The sequence below is a fragment of the Schistocerca nitens genome, chromosome 1 (assembly GCF_023898315.1).
Source record: "Schistocerca nitens isolate TAMUIC-IGC-003100 chromosome 1, iqSchNite1.1, whole genome shotgun sequence".
NCBI classification, from domain to species: Eukaryota; Metazoa; Arthropoda; class Insecta; order Orthoptera; family Acrididae; genus Schistocerca; species Schistocerca nitens.
In genome coordinates this window covers 214004-229088 of record NC_064614.1, presented here as the reverse complement: position 1 = coordinate 229088, position 15085 = coordinate 214004, and the positions used below count along the sequence as shown (strand labels likewise).

Sequence of the window (15085 nt, the reverse complement as noted above, 5' to 3'; positions counted from 1 at the left end):
GATGGTAGAGTTTTGTCATGACTGGCTCTCCCAAGGCCATCAGTAGTTCTAATGGAATGTTGTCTACTCCCGGGGCCTTGTTTCGACTCAGGTCTTTCAGTGCTCTGTCAAACTCTTCACGCAGTATCTTATCTCCCATTTCATCTTCATCTACATCCTCTTCCATTTCCATAATACTGTCCTCAAGTACATCGCCCTTGTATAAACCCTCTATATACTCCTTCCACCTTTCTGCCTTCCCTTCTTTGCTTAGAACTGGGTTGCCATCTGAGCTCTTGATATTCATACAAATGGTTCTCTTCTCTCCAAAGGTCTCTTTAATTTTCCTGTAGGCAGTATCTATCTTACCCCTAGTGAGACAAGCCTCTACATCCTTACATTTGTCCTCTAGCCATCCCTGCTTAGCCATTTTGCACTTCCTGTCGATCTCATTTTTGAGACGTTTGTATTCCCTTTTGCCTGCTTCATTTACTGCATTTTTATATTTTCTCCTTTCATCAATTAAATTCAATATTTCTTCTGTTACCCAAGGATTTCTATTAGCCCTCGTCTTTTTACCTACTTGATCCTCTGCTGCCTTCACTACTTCATCCCTCAGAGCTACCCATTCTTCTTCTACTGTATTTCTTTCCCCCATTCCTGTCAATTGTTCCCTTATGCTCTCCCTGAAACTCTGTACAACCTCTGGTTCTTTCAGTTTATCCAGGTCCCATCTCCTTAAATTCCCACCTTTTTGCAGTTTCTTCAGTTTCAATCTGCAGTTCATAACCAATAGATTGTGGTCAGAATCCACATCTGCCCCTGGAAATGTCTTACAATTTAAAACCTGGTTCCTAAATCTCTGTCTTACCATTATATAATCTATCTGATACCTATTAGTATCTCCAGGATTCTTCCAGGTATACAACCTTCTTTTATGATTCTTGAACCAAGTGTTAGCTATGATTAAGTTATGCTCTGTGCAAAATTCTACAAGGCGGCTTCCTCTTTCATTTCTTCCCCCCACTCCATATTCACCTACTATGTTTCCTTCTCTCCCTTTTCCTACTGACGAATTCCAGTCACCCATGACTATTAAATTTTCGTCTCCCTTCACTACCTGAATAATTTCTTCCGGTACGTGTATAAGTTTTTCCTTTACGTGTATCGGCAAGTGTGATTTCAAAAGTCTGATCAAATCCCGGGATGAAATCTGCTCGTCCCAGTAACGTGTCTTATTAATGTACTTCTCAAAATATTTTCGCAAATTGCCTAATCGTGGAGAATACGGCTCTTGATTATATACCTCTTTCCGTAATCTCTCCTGAAAACATGTTGACCAATATTTGGCCAAGAATGCCTTTTCAAATTGCTCATATGTGTCGCAACTGTCAGCTGCTTCGGTTGCCCATAATGCAGCATCTCCTTGTATGTAAGACATAACGAACTGTATTTTCTGTGTATGACTCCAAACGCTAGGCAAAATGTTTCTAAATCCCTTGATAAATACTACAGGGTGAACAGATTTCTTCTCCGTTGTAAAGATCTGAAACTGTCGGATTCTAATCAGGCTTTCTTCAATCAATATTTTGGAGTGACATTCGTTTGTTTCATTAACATTGGTTGCCTGTTCTGTCTCGCAGTCGCAATTTTTTACTGCTGTATTTATATGCCTATCATTGTTGGACCTGGCTGGCGTGACACGCCTGTGCGTCGCCGTGCAGCAAGCCGCTTACCAGCTCCGCAAGACGACGGTTGACATTCCGCTGCCACAGCGGAATGTCAGTGTGCACCGCCTTTTTTAGGTCTTGCACTTCCGCATTGGAGCCCACGTCTTTGGCTTCAATCGCGGCGTGCACCTTCTCGTCTATTTCTTTTATAAATTCGTTTTCAATTTTGTGCACTTGTTCGGACATTTTGTGCTCAATTACTTGACTTGTGTCAATTTCTAATTGTTCCATCCTGTTAGCCAGTACACTGATTTCACCCACGATACTGGCGTTAGCCACCTGGGTATTATCTACTCTTTCGCTCAGTTCTTGCACCGCTTTGGGTATGGTTTCATAGTTTTGTTTCAAACTAACAATCTCACTTTGCATAGCTTTCAAAGATTGCATTAACTGCAAATCTCTCTCATGCTGGCGTCGATCACGCTCTGCTTGTTCATGCATAAACGTAGCTTGGAAATTGAGCATGCGCTCGAACATAACTCTTAATAATTGCACTTCTGACACCTCACCACTCTCTGGTCCGTGTCTAGTGCTTGTGGGTGGTACAGTATTTCTACCTTCAACTGAATCACTGGCTGGCAGTGGCAACATTTCTTGCCCTTCTGCCCCGAGATTCTCACATTGTACTTCCTGAACTACGCCACTAACATTACTTTGTGTCCCACTTTCTAACTCGGTATCACTGCTTGCTAACTGCTGTTCATTATCCATGTTTATATCTTTCTGACTACGCAATCTTACCATAGTCAACAAAAGAAACAAAATCTGAACTAAATATCCTAACACTCAAGTTTCACTGACATAATCACACAAGAAATGGTCATTTGTTGAAACACACTTATTATATACTACAATGACTAACTACTCAAATGTCCTGTTATTTTTTAAAAAAGAACACTAACAACAAGCACACCACTAATGATCCGAGAACACTGCACTGAGGCTACTTTACTACCCTCAGGACAACTACACTGTAGCTTTACCTTATGGTGATCTGTCTTGGGTGCAGCTGCCCCCTGGTATTGTGGTAGGTAATTAATTTTTCGATATAATGAGCTCTCTTCTTCAGCTTGCCTCTGGGTATATAGTGTTCTCATGCAAAAAATCATATACAGGTATTACCACACATTATTGGTTAGGCAATGCATACAATACATGAAAAAATTATTAATTGTTCTCCAACAAAGTTCGACTACAATAATTCCCTAGTTATCTCATGGGTATTTTGTGGCCACTCCATATTCGAGCCCCACGTTGGGCGCCAATTTAATGAAATTACTTTAAAGAATAATCAGTTACCTTTTTTAAATTTGTTTTTAGTTAATTTGCCTTTCTTTCCTTCTGTACGTACGAACTTTGTTGTAGAACCTCTTATTTACGTGTGGTAATAAAAAATTCATTTACACAGAATTAAGTACATTTAAAATTACGTGAATTCATATTAACTGATTAAGAATATTTAGTTGAGAATTAAATCCTTTACATAATTCGGCCTTGGCACACATTTTCTAAATGCAGTGGTTTTTTTTTTTTTAATATTTACTGAATTCTTTCCCAGCGTTAGCTATGGAACACAAGACTGTCTGTATTAGCAGAAAATGGTTAAATATTGCCAAGCCGACGTTTAATTATCATTGATAAAACACACTTCACTATACATTTAAGTTATTTGAAAGAACCAACAAATTGTTAAATTTCAACGTTAACTATCCGCCTATGAATGCACAAATGTGAAACTAGTAATAAATTCCGTCAGTCTCAGGATCGCTGTAAAAGAAAAACATTTTCTTAATTCACTGCTAATTTTTATCTGCTCCCGATTTACGGGTTTGGTTAATTTTTCTTAGCGGAACAATTTTTTAAATGTGCCGCCGCTGCAAATCGTTCGGTCGCGGCACAGCCCAGCAGCACCTCTAAAAATGCTGAAAATTCTTTAAAGAAATATTATAGATGACATGGGCAAGCTAATTTACATTAATAATACACACTTTTGATAAATTATAATGTATTTAGACCACAACAATAATTCAACTTACATTAGTTTGTAAGTTCTCCTCTAATGGCGGCTAAATCTAGATACAGACAAAAGAAGTCTACCCATTCATAAAATGCTACGTCACAGGTTCCTCTCACTTTCAGCTCTCAAGGAAGACTACAAAAAATACACACTACGTGGTGCTTTTTATACTACTGCTGACCATTAACATCTCTTTGTAATCTTACAACATTATTTTCCTCTGTGGCTGAATTTTACATTTCTGCTATCGCACATATTGACGACACATTTCGCAATTATATTATGAGTATAGAAATATTAGAATCTTAAATACATTGAGAATATTACTACAGAAAATATTACAATAATAACGAATGTCCTTTACACAAAATTAAATAATATTTTTTGTTAAATAATTACAGTATATACAAATTGCTTCATAGCGGCGTATATAGTACAATCAAATTTTAGTTTATTAATAGTGTGAGTGTTGCCAGGGAACGTTAGAAGGTGACGAAATCCTATCAACGAAAATAGCTACTGCGACAGTTACTGAAGATGAGGGCTGCATAAATAATCCCCCCTACTCTTTATTCGAAATGTTCCAGTTGCAGTCGATACATCAGCATATTAATCGTAGCTGCGCTTTCGATCCAAATCACGTTTACAGGAATGCAAATAAAATCCATTTGCCTATACACATGGTAATTCAGATCCCAGTATTAATGCCACCGCGTTTTAGAAGTGCGAGCATTCTCATTGCTAGCTAGCTTAAAAACACTTCGGCTAATGAACGTTTTCTGGCTGTGGCGAGTCTAATGGAGAATTCGAAACATTGTAGAATACGTTTGGCAGCTATGTTTATTATTTCCTGGGGTGGTGCAGATTTATCGTACTAAATTTACTCGCTAATAACAGTATTATGTTATTTCGAATGATTGTCACATAAGTAGTGTCATAAAGGTAGAAAATTCATGTTTTTCAGTCCAGAAAGCTCTATGCAACAGAAACTGCAGATCATTTTGCCATTTTGTTGCGAAATTACCGGCTTATTCATGTCTGGGGTAATAAAAGAGGGCTGTTTGCCTGGGTTGTCCGCTAGCATAGTGAAAGGTGTTTGCTGCTGCAAGGGAGGTCTGGTTTGTTTTATGTTCTAATCTCGATGGAGGCAGATAGACTATCAGTAAAGCTATTTTAAGAAATTCTCGCGCCCCCAATACGTTTTATTGCTACCTTTATTCTGTACTGGCACCCTGTGGATGTCAATATGAAACTCTTGTAGAATTTCATACTTGTTACTGCCTACTTTTTCCGCTTCTGTCAATAACTGAAATGACTTAAGTGTGGCAATGAACGATTTTTAACTGAATTTCGTTATGAATCTTCACGCATTGCCAAATTTGCACACTTTCATGGTAGGTCAGCAATGGTAATCCGATATGACTGGTCTGAACGTTGACACAGACCGTTTCGTGGCCGAATGCGCATAATATTTTGCTAATTCGTAACGATCTGGGGTACTTTGTCTTACTAAATCAGTTATGTTATATCGATAAGCTGAAATTCATTTTAATTAGTACAGTTCATACTAATTAGCGTTTCTTCTTTCATTTATATCTTATATTTACGTGTTGTGATTAACAGACTAATCAGCGTTAATATAGTCTTACACATGATTGAAAACAGTCTGACAAAGTTCTGACAGTTTTTCAATTTCACGCCTGTGCATAGTATGCTGGTAGCACTTCGTCGCCTTGCCAGTTATGCTGTGTAGCAGACTTTAAATCTGTGCGGATCAGCATGACGAAAAGGCGAGAGGTCTCGCTAGTTTGGTCCGCGACTGTACTTTCATTGCTGACATTCCTTACAGTGGCTCAATAGTGTCTAATGGATCTGCAGAGACGTAGCCAGTTATAGGTCCATCTAGTTTGGTCCAAAGTTTTCATGACTCCCAGGTAACCAGATGTTGAAATGTTGTGAGATCACTTCAGGATCGCTGGCAGCAAATGAGCTAGGATGATGAGCAACCATTTCTCCCTCATTGGGTCATAGTTCCTCTTATACCGCACCAACGCCAATCAGTCACAGAAAAACCACACTCCTCCTTCATATACCAATCCGTACGAACTTCATTACACAAACTATCGCCATCCACACTATTTACTTCAGCCCTCTCTAAATTTTCTGTTACTTTTTCCACACCATTCGCTGGTTCACTACACACAGCACGCACAACTTTACTATTTTTCCCCTCCAAATTATCGACACTTGCAGCTTCAGCAAAATTACACATCAATTCACTGTAAACACTTCATCTTCCTGAAATAATACATGATGCCTAAGCCATCATCACCATAAATATCCATCTCAGCAACATTATCTGCTGATACACCGTTTAAATCGCTACAAATTCACATCAGAAACCTTAATTTCCTCAGTCGACCAAAGTAACTTCACGTGAACCATACAGAACTTTATCCTCCGCCAATACATTACACAGATTGCTGCTACCTTGTTGTACAGTTTTGGGGCTTCCAGACTTCCTAGCTTCCGCTGTGATCGGACAAAAATCAGCACACACTACCATTTTACACAATTTTCATCCAGATTAACAACCGATCCTACTTTACATACATTCTCACATTCACACTCTGACAACACACATTCATCAATAAGTTCCGTTTCGCCTTCATTCGTGACTAGAAACGCGCAAATTCCTTCCTCCGAACTATCAATGCCAGTAGCTTTTACATCACTACATAAATTATCATTACTCTGTTCCTTTATACAGAAATCATCTACCTCCTCCGATACATTATTAACTTCAACTGCTGGTGAGCCCAACGCTAGCCTCCCTTAGTAATATCGACGCTTTCCGCCGAAACACAAACACCCTCACTTGCAGCTGCCGAGACCAAAGCTACGCCTCCTTCACTAACATCGACGCTTTTCGCTGACTCACAAACACTTGGTACTACAACATCTTCCTTACTGCAATTGCTGCTATTTGCTAATACCTCTTCAGAACTCTCCACACGATTTGCTTTCACAAAATTTATCTCCTATTTAACTTTTTTTTGAACCACTGAATCTTTCCATTCATCACCATTCACGCACTCATTCATTACACATTCATAACTTACATCATACCCAGCTAATTTATTCCCATTACTTTTGCTGAAATCTCTCACAAATCTTTGCTTCCGCCGTTCGCGCCTGCTTTTATTGAAAGAGTCACCTATATAGCCTTCCTCTTTAGCATACTCCATACTACATATTTGTTGCCTTTCTCCAAACCTGTCAACATTTCTACCATTACCATTATCTCCAGTCCTTTTCATCACCTGTTTAGATCGCAATCCTCGGACCTGAGATGTGGCGAACATCAGTTTCCCGACCGGCTGTTACGCGACTGCACTTCGCGCGAATTTCTCCTGTCAAATCTGCGTTCTTTATTCGGATCCCGTTCAAGGAAGTTATCACTCCTGTCCGTTCTTCGACCATTCTGCTCATTCCAGCTACTATCTCCCTGAGAATTCCTTTGATTTCTCTCACGATTATTATTTTTGTGGCGATTATTTGGATTCCCATTTTGATAACTACCACCCTTTCTGCTCTGAGGTTTGAACTTCAAAGCCCTCTCTAATTTTTCCACAAATTCTATAAATTCGTCCACGGAATCACATGGACTACAGACAAGATCCCACTGCAAATCTTCGGGTAATCGCCTTTTTAAGGTGGTGATTTTCGTTAAAACCCAAGCTTGCAAAAATCCCTCATTGTCCCATTACCGTACCTGTAACTCAGCCCCTTTAAGAATTCATTTTGCATCCGGGTCTGTTTAGCCTCGCTCCAAAATTTGTTCAAAAATCACTTTTCGAACTCTTCGTACTATTCGCACTAACCGCAAAAAACATTTGCCCAAGACTGTGGGTCTCCCTCCAAATGCCGTTTAACGTATTTTATTTTCGCTTCGTCCAACATGCGCCGGACAAAAACGTCCCTACACGCAGCCAATAAATTTACTGGGCGATATCTTCTGTCATCTGCGTAACATTTCACAGATCCGGTATTTGCCCAAGGGATATTTATAACCGCCATGGCTTGTTGGGAGGCTAACGAATTTAAATCATTTTTTATCTGTCGCATTTGTTTTTTAAATTCATTTTCACTAGTGATACTGGACTCTATTTTATCTTGAATTTTGTCCACTTCTTTCTCCCCAACACCTACACGATTGGCAATGTCACTAATTGCTAAATTTACATCGCTTTTATGAGTATCTTGCGCTTTTATACAGTCGCCTACCTTGTTCCCAAGTTCTGTCTGTATCTTATACATTTTTTCCCCAAGATCTATTTACACTGATTCTATTGTAGATTTTACTATTACAACTTCGTCTATAATTTTCCCCATATGCACTCGAACTCATTTTAATTTATCATCAATTGCTTTTTCGAGGTTACCCATAATTTTTTCAACTTCCTTTTTCATAGTGGAACCTATTTCAGTTCGCATTGTACCCAAATCAGACCGAATTGTATTCGTAACTGTTTGCAATGTGCCCATACCTGTTTGCAATGTACCTGTATCTGTTCGGACTGCTTTGATATTATATGCCATTCCCTGGATCATTTACATTAGCTGAGACATCATATTTCCCCCACATTCATTCCCCTTGCCAAAATTCCTACTAGGTACACTTTCGCTCTCTGATTTCGGACTAACCTGCTCACTTCCATTTTCAGAATTACACATACTAGGTGACTGTTTTATAATTGCAAGATCTATAAGTGGAGCTAGAACTCCAGAAACAAGCACTATCTCTCTATTTGCGCAGGCACTTATCTGATCTGAGATGGTTCCCTCTGCTATGGTGATGCCGTCGGTTGTAGTGGAAGTATACATTGAAGACTGCCCTGGGGTACCCGAAGAAGCTGACCTGGTACTGCTGTTGAGCTGCGTCCGCCTCTGGAGAAGTCGCCTGACGTAATTGTAGCTGCCGCCGGTTACCGCCTGTTCCAACCGTCTCCGATACTGCTTTCCGTTAAATGCTCTAACCGCTACTGTTCCCTGCACTCAACTTATTTACACTCTGAGCCCCCACGCAAATTGCCTTTAAAGTGACAGATTAGGACCTCTATCGATAGCTTGTGTTAATTGTGAAAATTGCTGCGTAATTTCACTATTTCCAGAGACCTACTTGCGGAAGAAAAACCCGCTCTCACACTGTGTTTTCTAAGAGGTTCACTCTACAGAATTCTCTACTGGTTTTGCAAAGGTTTTTACACTTTGCATAGTACGATGAATAACAGACAGCAAAGGCATTATCACTTTGCAGGGTCCAAATCCCAGACAAGCCCCCAATTGCGGGCATTCAAATAAACTACGCACCCTCTGATTCAATGGTGAAATATTAAAAGTTTTGGCTGGTTTCGTTGTCTAGGAACTGGGATACGCAGTTGCCGCATTACAGGCCAAATCCTGCTGAGTCTACAACATACGATAGGAATCCACACGTGAATCGAATGGTCGAAGGTTTCTATCACTTGCCAAATGCAAATTATGAATGTAACACGCAAATTTATAAATGAAAGATTGCAATTAAATAAAATCTGCAGGTACTTCTTAAAGACTTTAAATGATGAGTACGATAGTAGAAGTACTTTTGAGAATGTGGTATATTTCTGCAAAACACTTATTGTTGTCGATGGTACAGCAATTAAATAAAATATAAGTTGAATAACGGGGAAACAATAGATTCCTACTGCACGTAATTAGTTATGAAAGATAACATAGCTCGAGAGATATTCACTTCGAAACGCGTATTACGTCTTCACTGTAGAAGGCACGGAAATCTCACAAGTCCACAAGTCGGCACTCCGAAGTATTTCTGTCTGTCGCGACCACGCTCAAACCGCTCCACACTCTCCAAGCCTCTCTGCGACTCCGCGTCCGTCGCGCCGCCGTGTCCAGCACTTTCCGTCCTGTGCCACTCCCGTGTCGGGTGCCGTCCTCTCCAGAACTGCCCCCTGTTCCCAACTGTCTCACCATTAACGAGCGCTGTGATTGGCTAGAGCGCTCCCTCCATGTCTCCAATCCAACGTACACTCACAAACATATTTAAACACACACGAAATACTGGATTTACATTTAAATAATTTGAAATTAAATAAATATTCCTACGGCTGGACCATAAACACGCTCTAACACACATTATTAGATACATAAACAAATCAAATAAACATATATCAAAGGGATAGAACAAAAGGTAGGCCAGTAGCCTAATGTCTCTGCGCTTTCTAAAACACACTAAATAATTGACGAGTTTCTTCATGAATAGCATATATCGGATATTAACAAAGACATAGATGAATCAATATATTTATAAGCATGCTGCTACCGTTTTTTCGTGTAACTGTGGAGTACTTACGTCCTGATGCGATCGATACTAATTGGCCACATTGACCTCCAATAAGTTATGTACTGTTCAAGTTACATGCCTGTAATTCATACCAATTTAGGTTTACACTAATAGCTTTCTAAACACACGTAGATCGGAGAAATGGGATGAACCGTTTAGATTTTGGAAATTCGTTGCTGGGTGTTACTTGCGTAATTTATCGTCAGATACTTATCATCATCATCATCATCATTTAAGACTGATTATGCCTTTCAGCGTTCAGTCTGGAGCATAGCCCCCCTTATACAGTTCCTCCATGATCCCCTATTCAGTGCTAACATTGGTGCCTCTTCTGATGTTAAACCTATTACTTCAAAATCATTCTTAACCGAATCCAGGTACCTTCTCCTCGGTCTGCCCCGACTCCTCCTACCCTCTACTGTTGAATCCATGAGTCTCTTGGGTAACCTTGCTTCTCCCATGCGTGTAACATGACCCCACCATCATAGACTGTTCGCCCTGACTGCTACATCTATAGAGTTCATTCCCAGTTTTTCTTTGATTTCCTCATTGTGGACACCCTCCTGCCATTGTTCCCATCTACTAGTACCTGCAATCATCCTAGCTACTTTCATATCCGTAACCTCAACCTTGTTGATAAGGTAACCTGAATCCACCCAGCTTTCGCTCCCATACAACAAAGTTGGTCGAAAGATTGAACGGTGCACAGATAAGTTAGTCTTGGTACTGACTTCCTTCTTGCAGAAGAGAGTAGATCGTAGCTGAGCGCTCACTGCATTAGCTTTGCTACACCTCGCTTCCAGTTCTTTCACTACGTTGCCATCCTGTGAGAATATGCATCCTAATTACTTGAAACCGTCCACCTGTTCTAACTTTGTTCCTCCTATTTGGCACTCAATCCGTTTATATTTCTTTCCCACTGACATTACTTTCGTTTTGGAGATGCTAATCTTCACACCATAGTCCTTACATTTCTGATATAGCTCTGAAATATTACTTTGCAAACTTTCAATCGAATCTGCCATCACAGCTAAGTCATCCGCATATGCAAGACTGCTTATTTTGTGTTCACGTATCTTAATCTCACCCAGCCAGTCTATTGTTTTCAACATATGACCCATAAATAATATGAACAACAGTGGAGACAGGTTGCAGCCTTGTCTTACCCCTGAAACTACTCTGAACCATGAACTCAATTTACCGTCAACTCTAACTGCTGCCTGACTATCCATGTAAAGACCTTTAATTGCTTGCAAAAGTTTGCCTCCTATTCCATAATCTTGTAGAACAGACAATAACTTCCTCCTAGGAAGATACTTATCTTTAAAGTAATAAATATATTGAAAATCTGATTACACCATCAGAATCGTCGTGCAAATAATGGTAATGAATATGTTTCTTTTTGAGGAATCATGATTCAACTGGCTACTATTAATTTCTACACGAACTGTGAAATGTCTGCTATTATGGTTTCAAAAAGTCTGCCATCTTTGACACTCCCACCAGAGACTTCTCCTTAATCGACACAAAGCACTGTCGTCGTCACAGCGTCAACATGGAATTCCCAGCCGCACCACGCGTGGACCCCGGCCGACGTTCGGCACCACGTGCTCCAGCTACTGTGCGGCACCACGCGGTTGCTAGCGAGCCGCGGCTTTGTCGAGCGTCCTGTGCGGCCGCCTCAACTCCAAACGTAGAATATTTCCAGGGCGCCACAGCTCATTACCTCACAATGTGACTATAAAAGTTGCCACAACTACACTTGAATTTACACTTCCTAGTGAGAGTGTGTGGGTAGACCACTGGCTGAACGTCTGTTCCTGCTTTTTCTTAAAGCGAAAGAATTGAAATCTGGCTGCTGCGACCTTAATCCGCTGTTCGTTATACTGACTTAATGCACTTACTACTTCATCACAGGAGAGTGCGTCGGGAGACGGCCTAAGGAAGAGGTTTTGAACTAAGCGAAACACAGGAGTTCTCGCGACAGACAGGAAATAATTTCACAGTACCTTGAATTCGAGGGTCTGGACAGTGGGCGTTGAACTGGATGAGATATTCGAGCCATTGCTCTTCTTTTTCATCCAAGTCCTGAAATGGTGGAATTTTGGTTGGTCGGTTGGGCAGCCGAAGCAGCTTGTGCAGCAAGCAACAATAGACAGCAATGTGGCGATTTGTTGGTTCTGAAAATGAAAAATCCGATTTAGTTCTAGAGAGCAGGAGCAGTCTTTGGCTGAGGCGCAGGAACAGTGGGTGAAGGGGGTGGGGCAGCCATTCTAACGCTAACAAGTTACAGTAAAATATGAACAGACAAATAGAACAGCAATGTGCAAAGCACCTGAAAAGAGAAATAGATTAGTTCTGCAGCTCCCCTCCTGTAAAACAGGCAACAAAAAGAACAAATTATCAAATAGAATCACTGTAACGACAGCTCCCCTGGAGCGACAGAGAACACATGAAAAGCACACAAAACTTGTTGATCGGACTTAGCGCCACTTGTTGTGGCTGAGCGCTCTTGTAATGTTTTGTGGTTCCTGCCTGGATGAGGAGCGGGTGGTATGATAGGTGGGTGGCCGGTTTCCTCTCATTACAACACGAAATGCAAGCGTGGTTAGAGTACACTTTATTATAGGAACCAGCCGGCCGCTGTGGCCGAGCGTTTCTAGGCACTTCAGTCCGCAACCGCGCAACTGCTGCGGTCGCAGGTTCTAATCCTGCCTCAGGCACGGATGTGTGTGATGTCCTTAGGTTAGTTAGGTTTAAGTAGTTCTAAGTCTTAGGGGACTGATGACCTCAGATATTAAGTCCCATAGTGCTTAGAGCCATTTGAACCATTTGAACAGGAACCAACAGAGCACTTATATTCAATGATGTCCAATCTGAAGTTCTGCGGTTAACAGAAATCAATTATTTGACTTCTGTTAACCTCAGAACTCCAGATTGGACATCATGAACTAGTTCTTGAATCTTGTCTGTGTCCATATCACAACTACATACAGTGACTAACTGAGCCTTGCAAGGCTCGTGTTCATGCCGTTTATTGTTTGTCATCTCCTATTACTACCACCTCGTCTTCTTATGCCATTCACTGGCGTCACTAACTTCCTGCCTTACTTGCCCGTGAGCGGCAGCAGCAGGGCGTATCGAAAAGTGCACTGTCTTACCATTTCTGGAGTGACCGAAAGTATTTCCGTGTCGTCGTGTGTATGGCAGTCAGTTGGAGACGGACCAGCAGTGCAGTCGGGATGCAGCAGCAGTGGATTCGGGGACGGAGCGCTGGGAGGTGTCGACAGAAAGTGCTCGCGGACCGCTGGCGACACACATCAACTCTCCGACGGAGGGAGATTGGAGCGGGACGACCGTTGGTTGGTCGTTCGGGCGGTTGTCTTATCGGCCAACGTATATTTGGTCCTTTCACCGTTTCCTTGCCTGGGGAGTCGGTCGGTTGGCTTGGAACAGCTAGGAAGTCACCGTCGCGCGGAGTCGGGCCAGAGCCACTGGCGGCGGGCACGCACGGTTGGAGTGTGAGGTGCTGCTTGCGAGTGCTGCGAAGTTCGTCACCCACCGATCTTGGACATCAGACTTGAGTCCTCACTTAACCTAGTATGAAGCCTCAGCTATTTACATTTCTTCGTTTGATCCTGGTTCTCACTTTTGTGACATTCCCGTGAGCAACAACGTGTGTATTTCAAGTCGATTAAGATTCCAGGCGTCTTCCTGTGGAGTTTAACTTAATTTATTCCCTGTTAATTTGACCATTGGTATCTTCTGCCTTGTGGCCGTTGATGTTCCGGTTACCTGCCCCGATCGGTGACGTAATTTTAGGCAGTGCATTTTCCTCGTCATGTTGTTGCTGTCCAGTACGTCGTGTAGTTCGACAGCTGTGGTGTTGTTGGTCGTTGTGGGCGCCAATATTCTGTGTGTCGCTGTATTGAATCTTGTGGCCGTTTTCCTGGTTGCGTGGAGAGGAACTGATCTTGTTCATTGGTCGGTCGGCTGGTGTATGAGTTTGGTAACGTTCCGCCAAGCTCTCCACGCTGTAACTCTTACCATTTCTGACAGTGTAAATTGATCTAATTTCAAAAAGTAAAATCTGCTTTCATAGGCTCTGTGAGCTGGTGGAGGCGGAAAGTGAATGTTGTACATCTGCAGAAATCTGTTCCACTCGATTCTCCACTAGTATGTTATTTGTCTTCTTGTGCAGAATTCGAGGCTGATTACTCGGTCTATCTGGAGCACCTGGCAAACTACACGCAGGACATTGCGCACCTGATCTCACTTGGTGTGACGCATACCTCACAAGTGTTCGTTCCCCTCGCATTCGAACACATGGTAAGTGTTGTTACACAGCGATCGTAATTACAGTATTTAATATGCAATAGTTGAATAAATTTTTGTGTGCTGATGTGTATGGCGTAAAGAAAAGTCTCATCCATCTTTCTCCACCGAGTTTTTGTAATTTACTGTAAACTGAAGATACAAGGAGCTCTCACGTTTTGTTTCAGTTAAACTGCCAGATAATTGTATACATTCTTGAAATAATCTGACTTACTGATAACAATCGCTGTGTTGATACCAAATTACTCAGCATATTACTGCTAAGAAGTACTCTTCTTTTCAGAATGGAGACCGATATATTCTTTTAAAACTGATGGGTAAAGCTGATGGGTAAAGCTACAATAATTATCACAATTTGGACGAAAGAAAGTGACACAGTATATGCACACAATAAAAACATACGTAAGTTCGCAATTTCACAGATACAATGGATCTGGCCATAATAGGGTCCATGCACAGTCTGGAGTAAAAGCTAATGTATTATAATCGATGTTTTGAGCTGCTGGCGCATGTTTATAGCGGATCGGTGGTTACAGGGTGCCACGAGGTGATGTGAGATGCACTCTGGGGGCGTGGCTGCTTCCCAGAGCTTGCGGTGAAAGCTTGCACATGGCTGTGTCA

The 15085-nt window shown here is 41.5% G+C and overlaps 1 protein-coding gene across 1 annotated transcript in view; it reads left to right on the top strand.

Moving 5' to 3' along the window:
- LOC126234386 (uncharacterized) overlaps positions 1–15085 on the top strand; it is a gene marked incomplete at its 3' end in the record, with an annotated part of 230476 nt that overhangs the window by 80468 nt on the left and 134923 nt on the right. The window contains exon 4 of the mRNA XM_049943077.1: positions 14331–14458. Coding sequence (XP_049799034.1) covers positions 14331–14458 — 128 coding nt within the window. The remainder of the gene's footprint in view (positions 1–14330; positions 14459–15085) is intronic.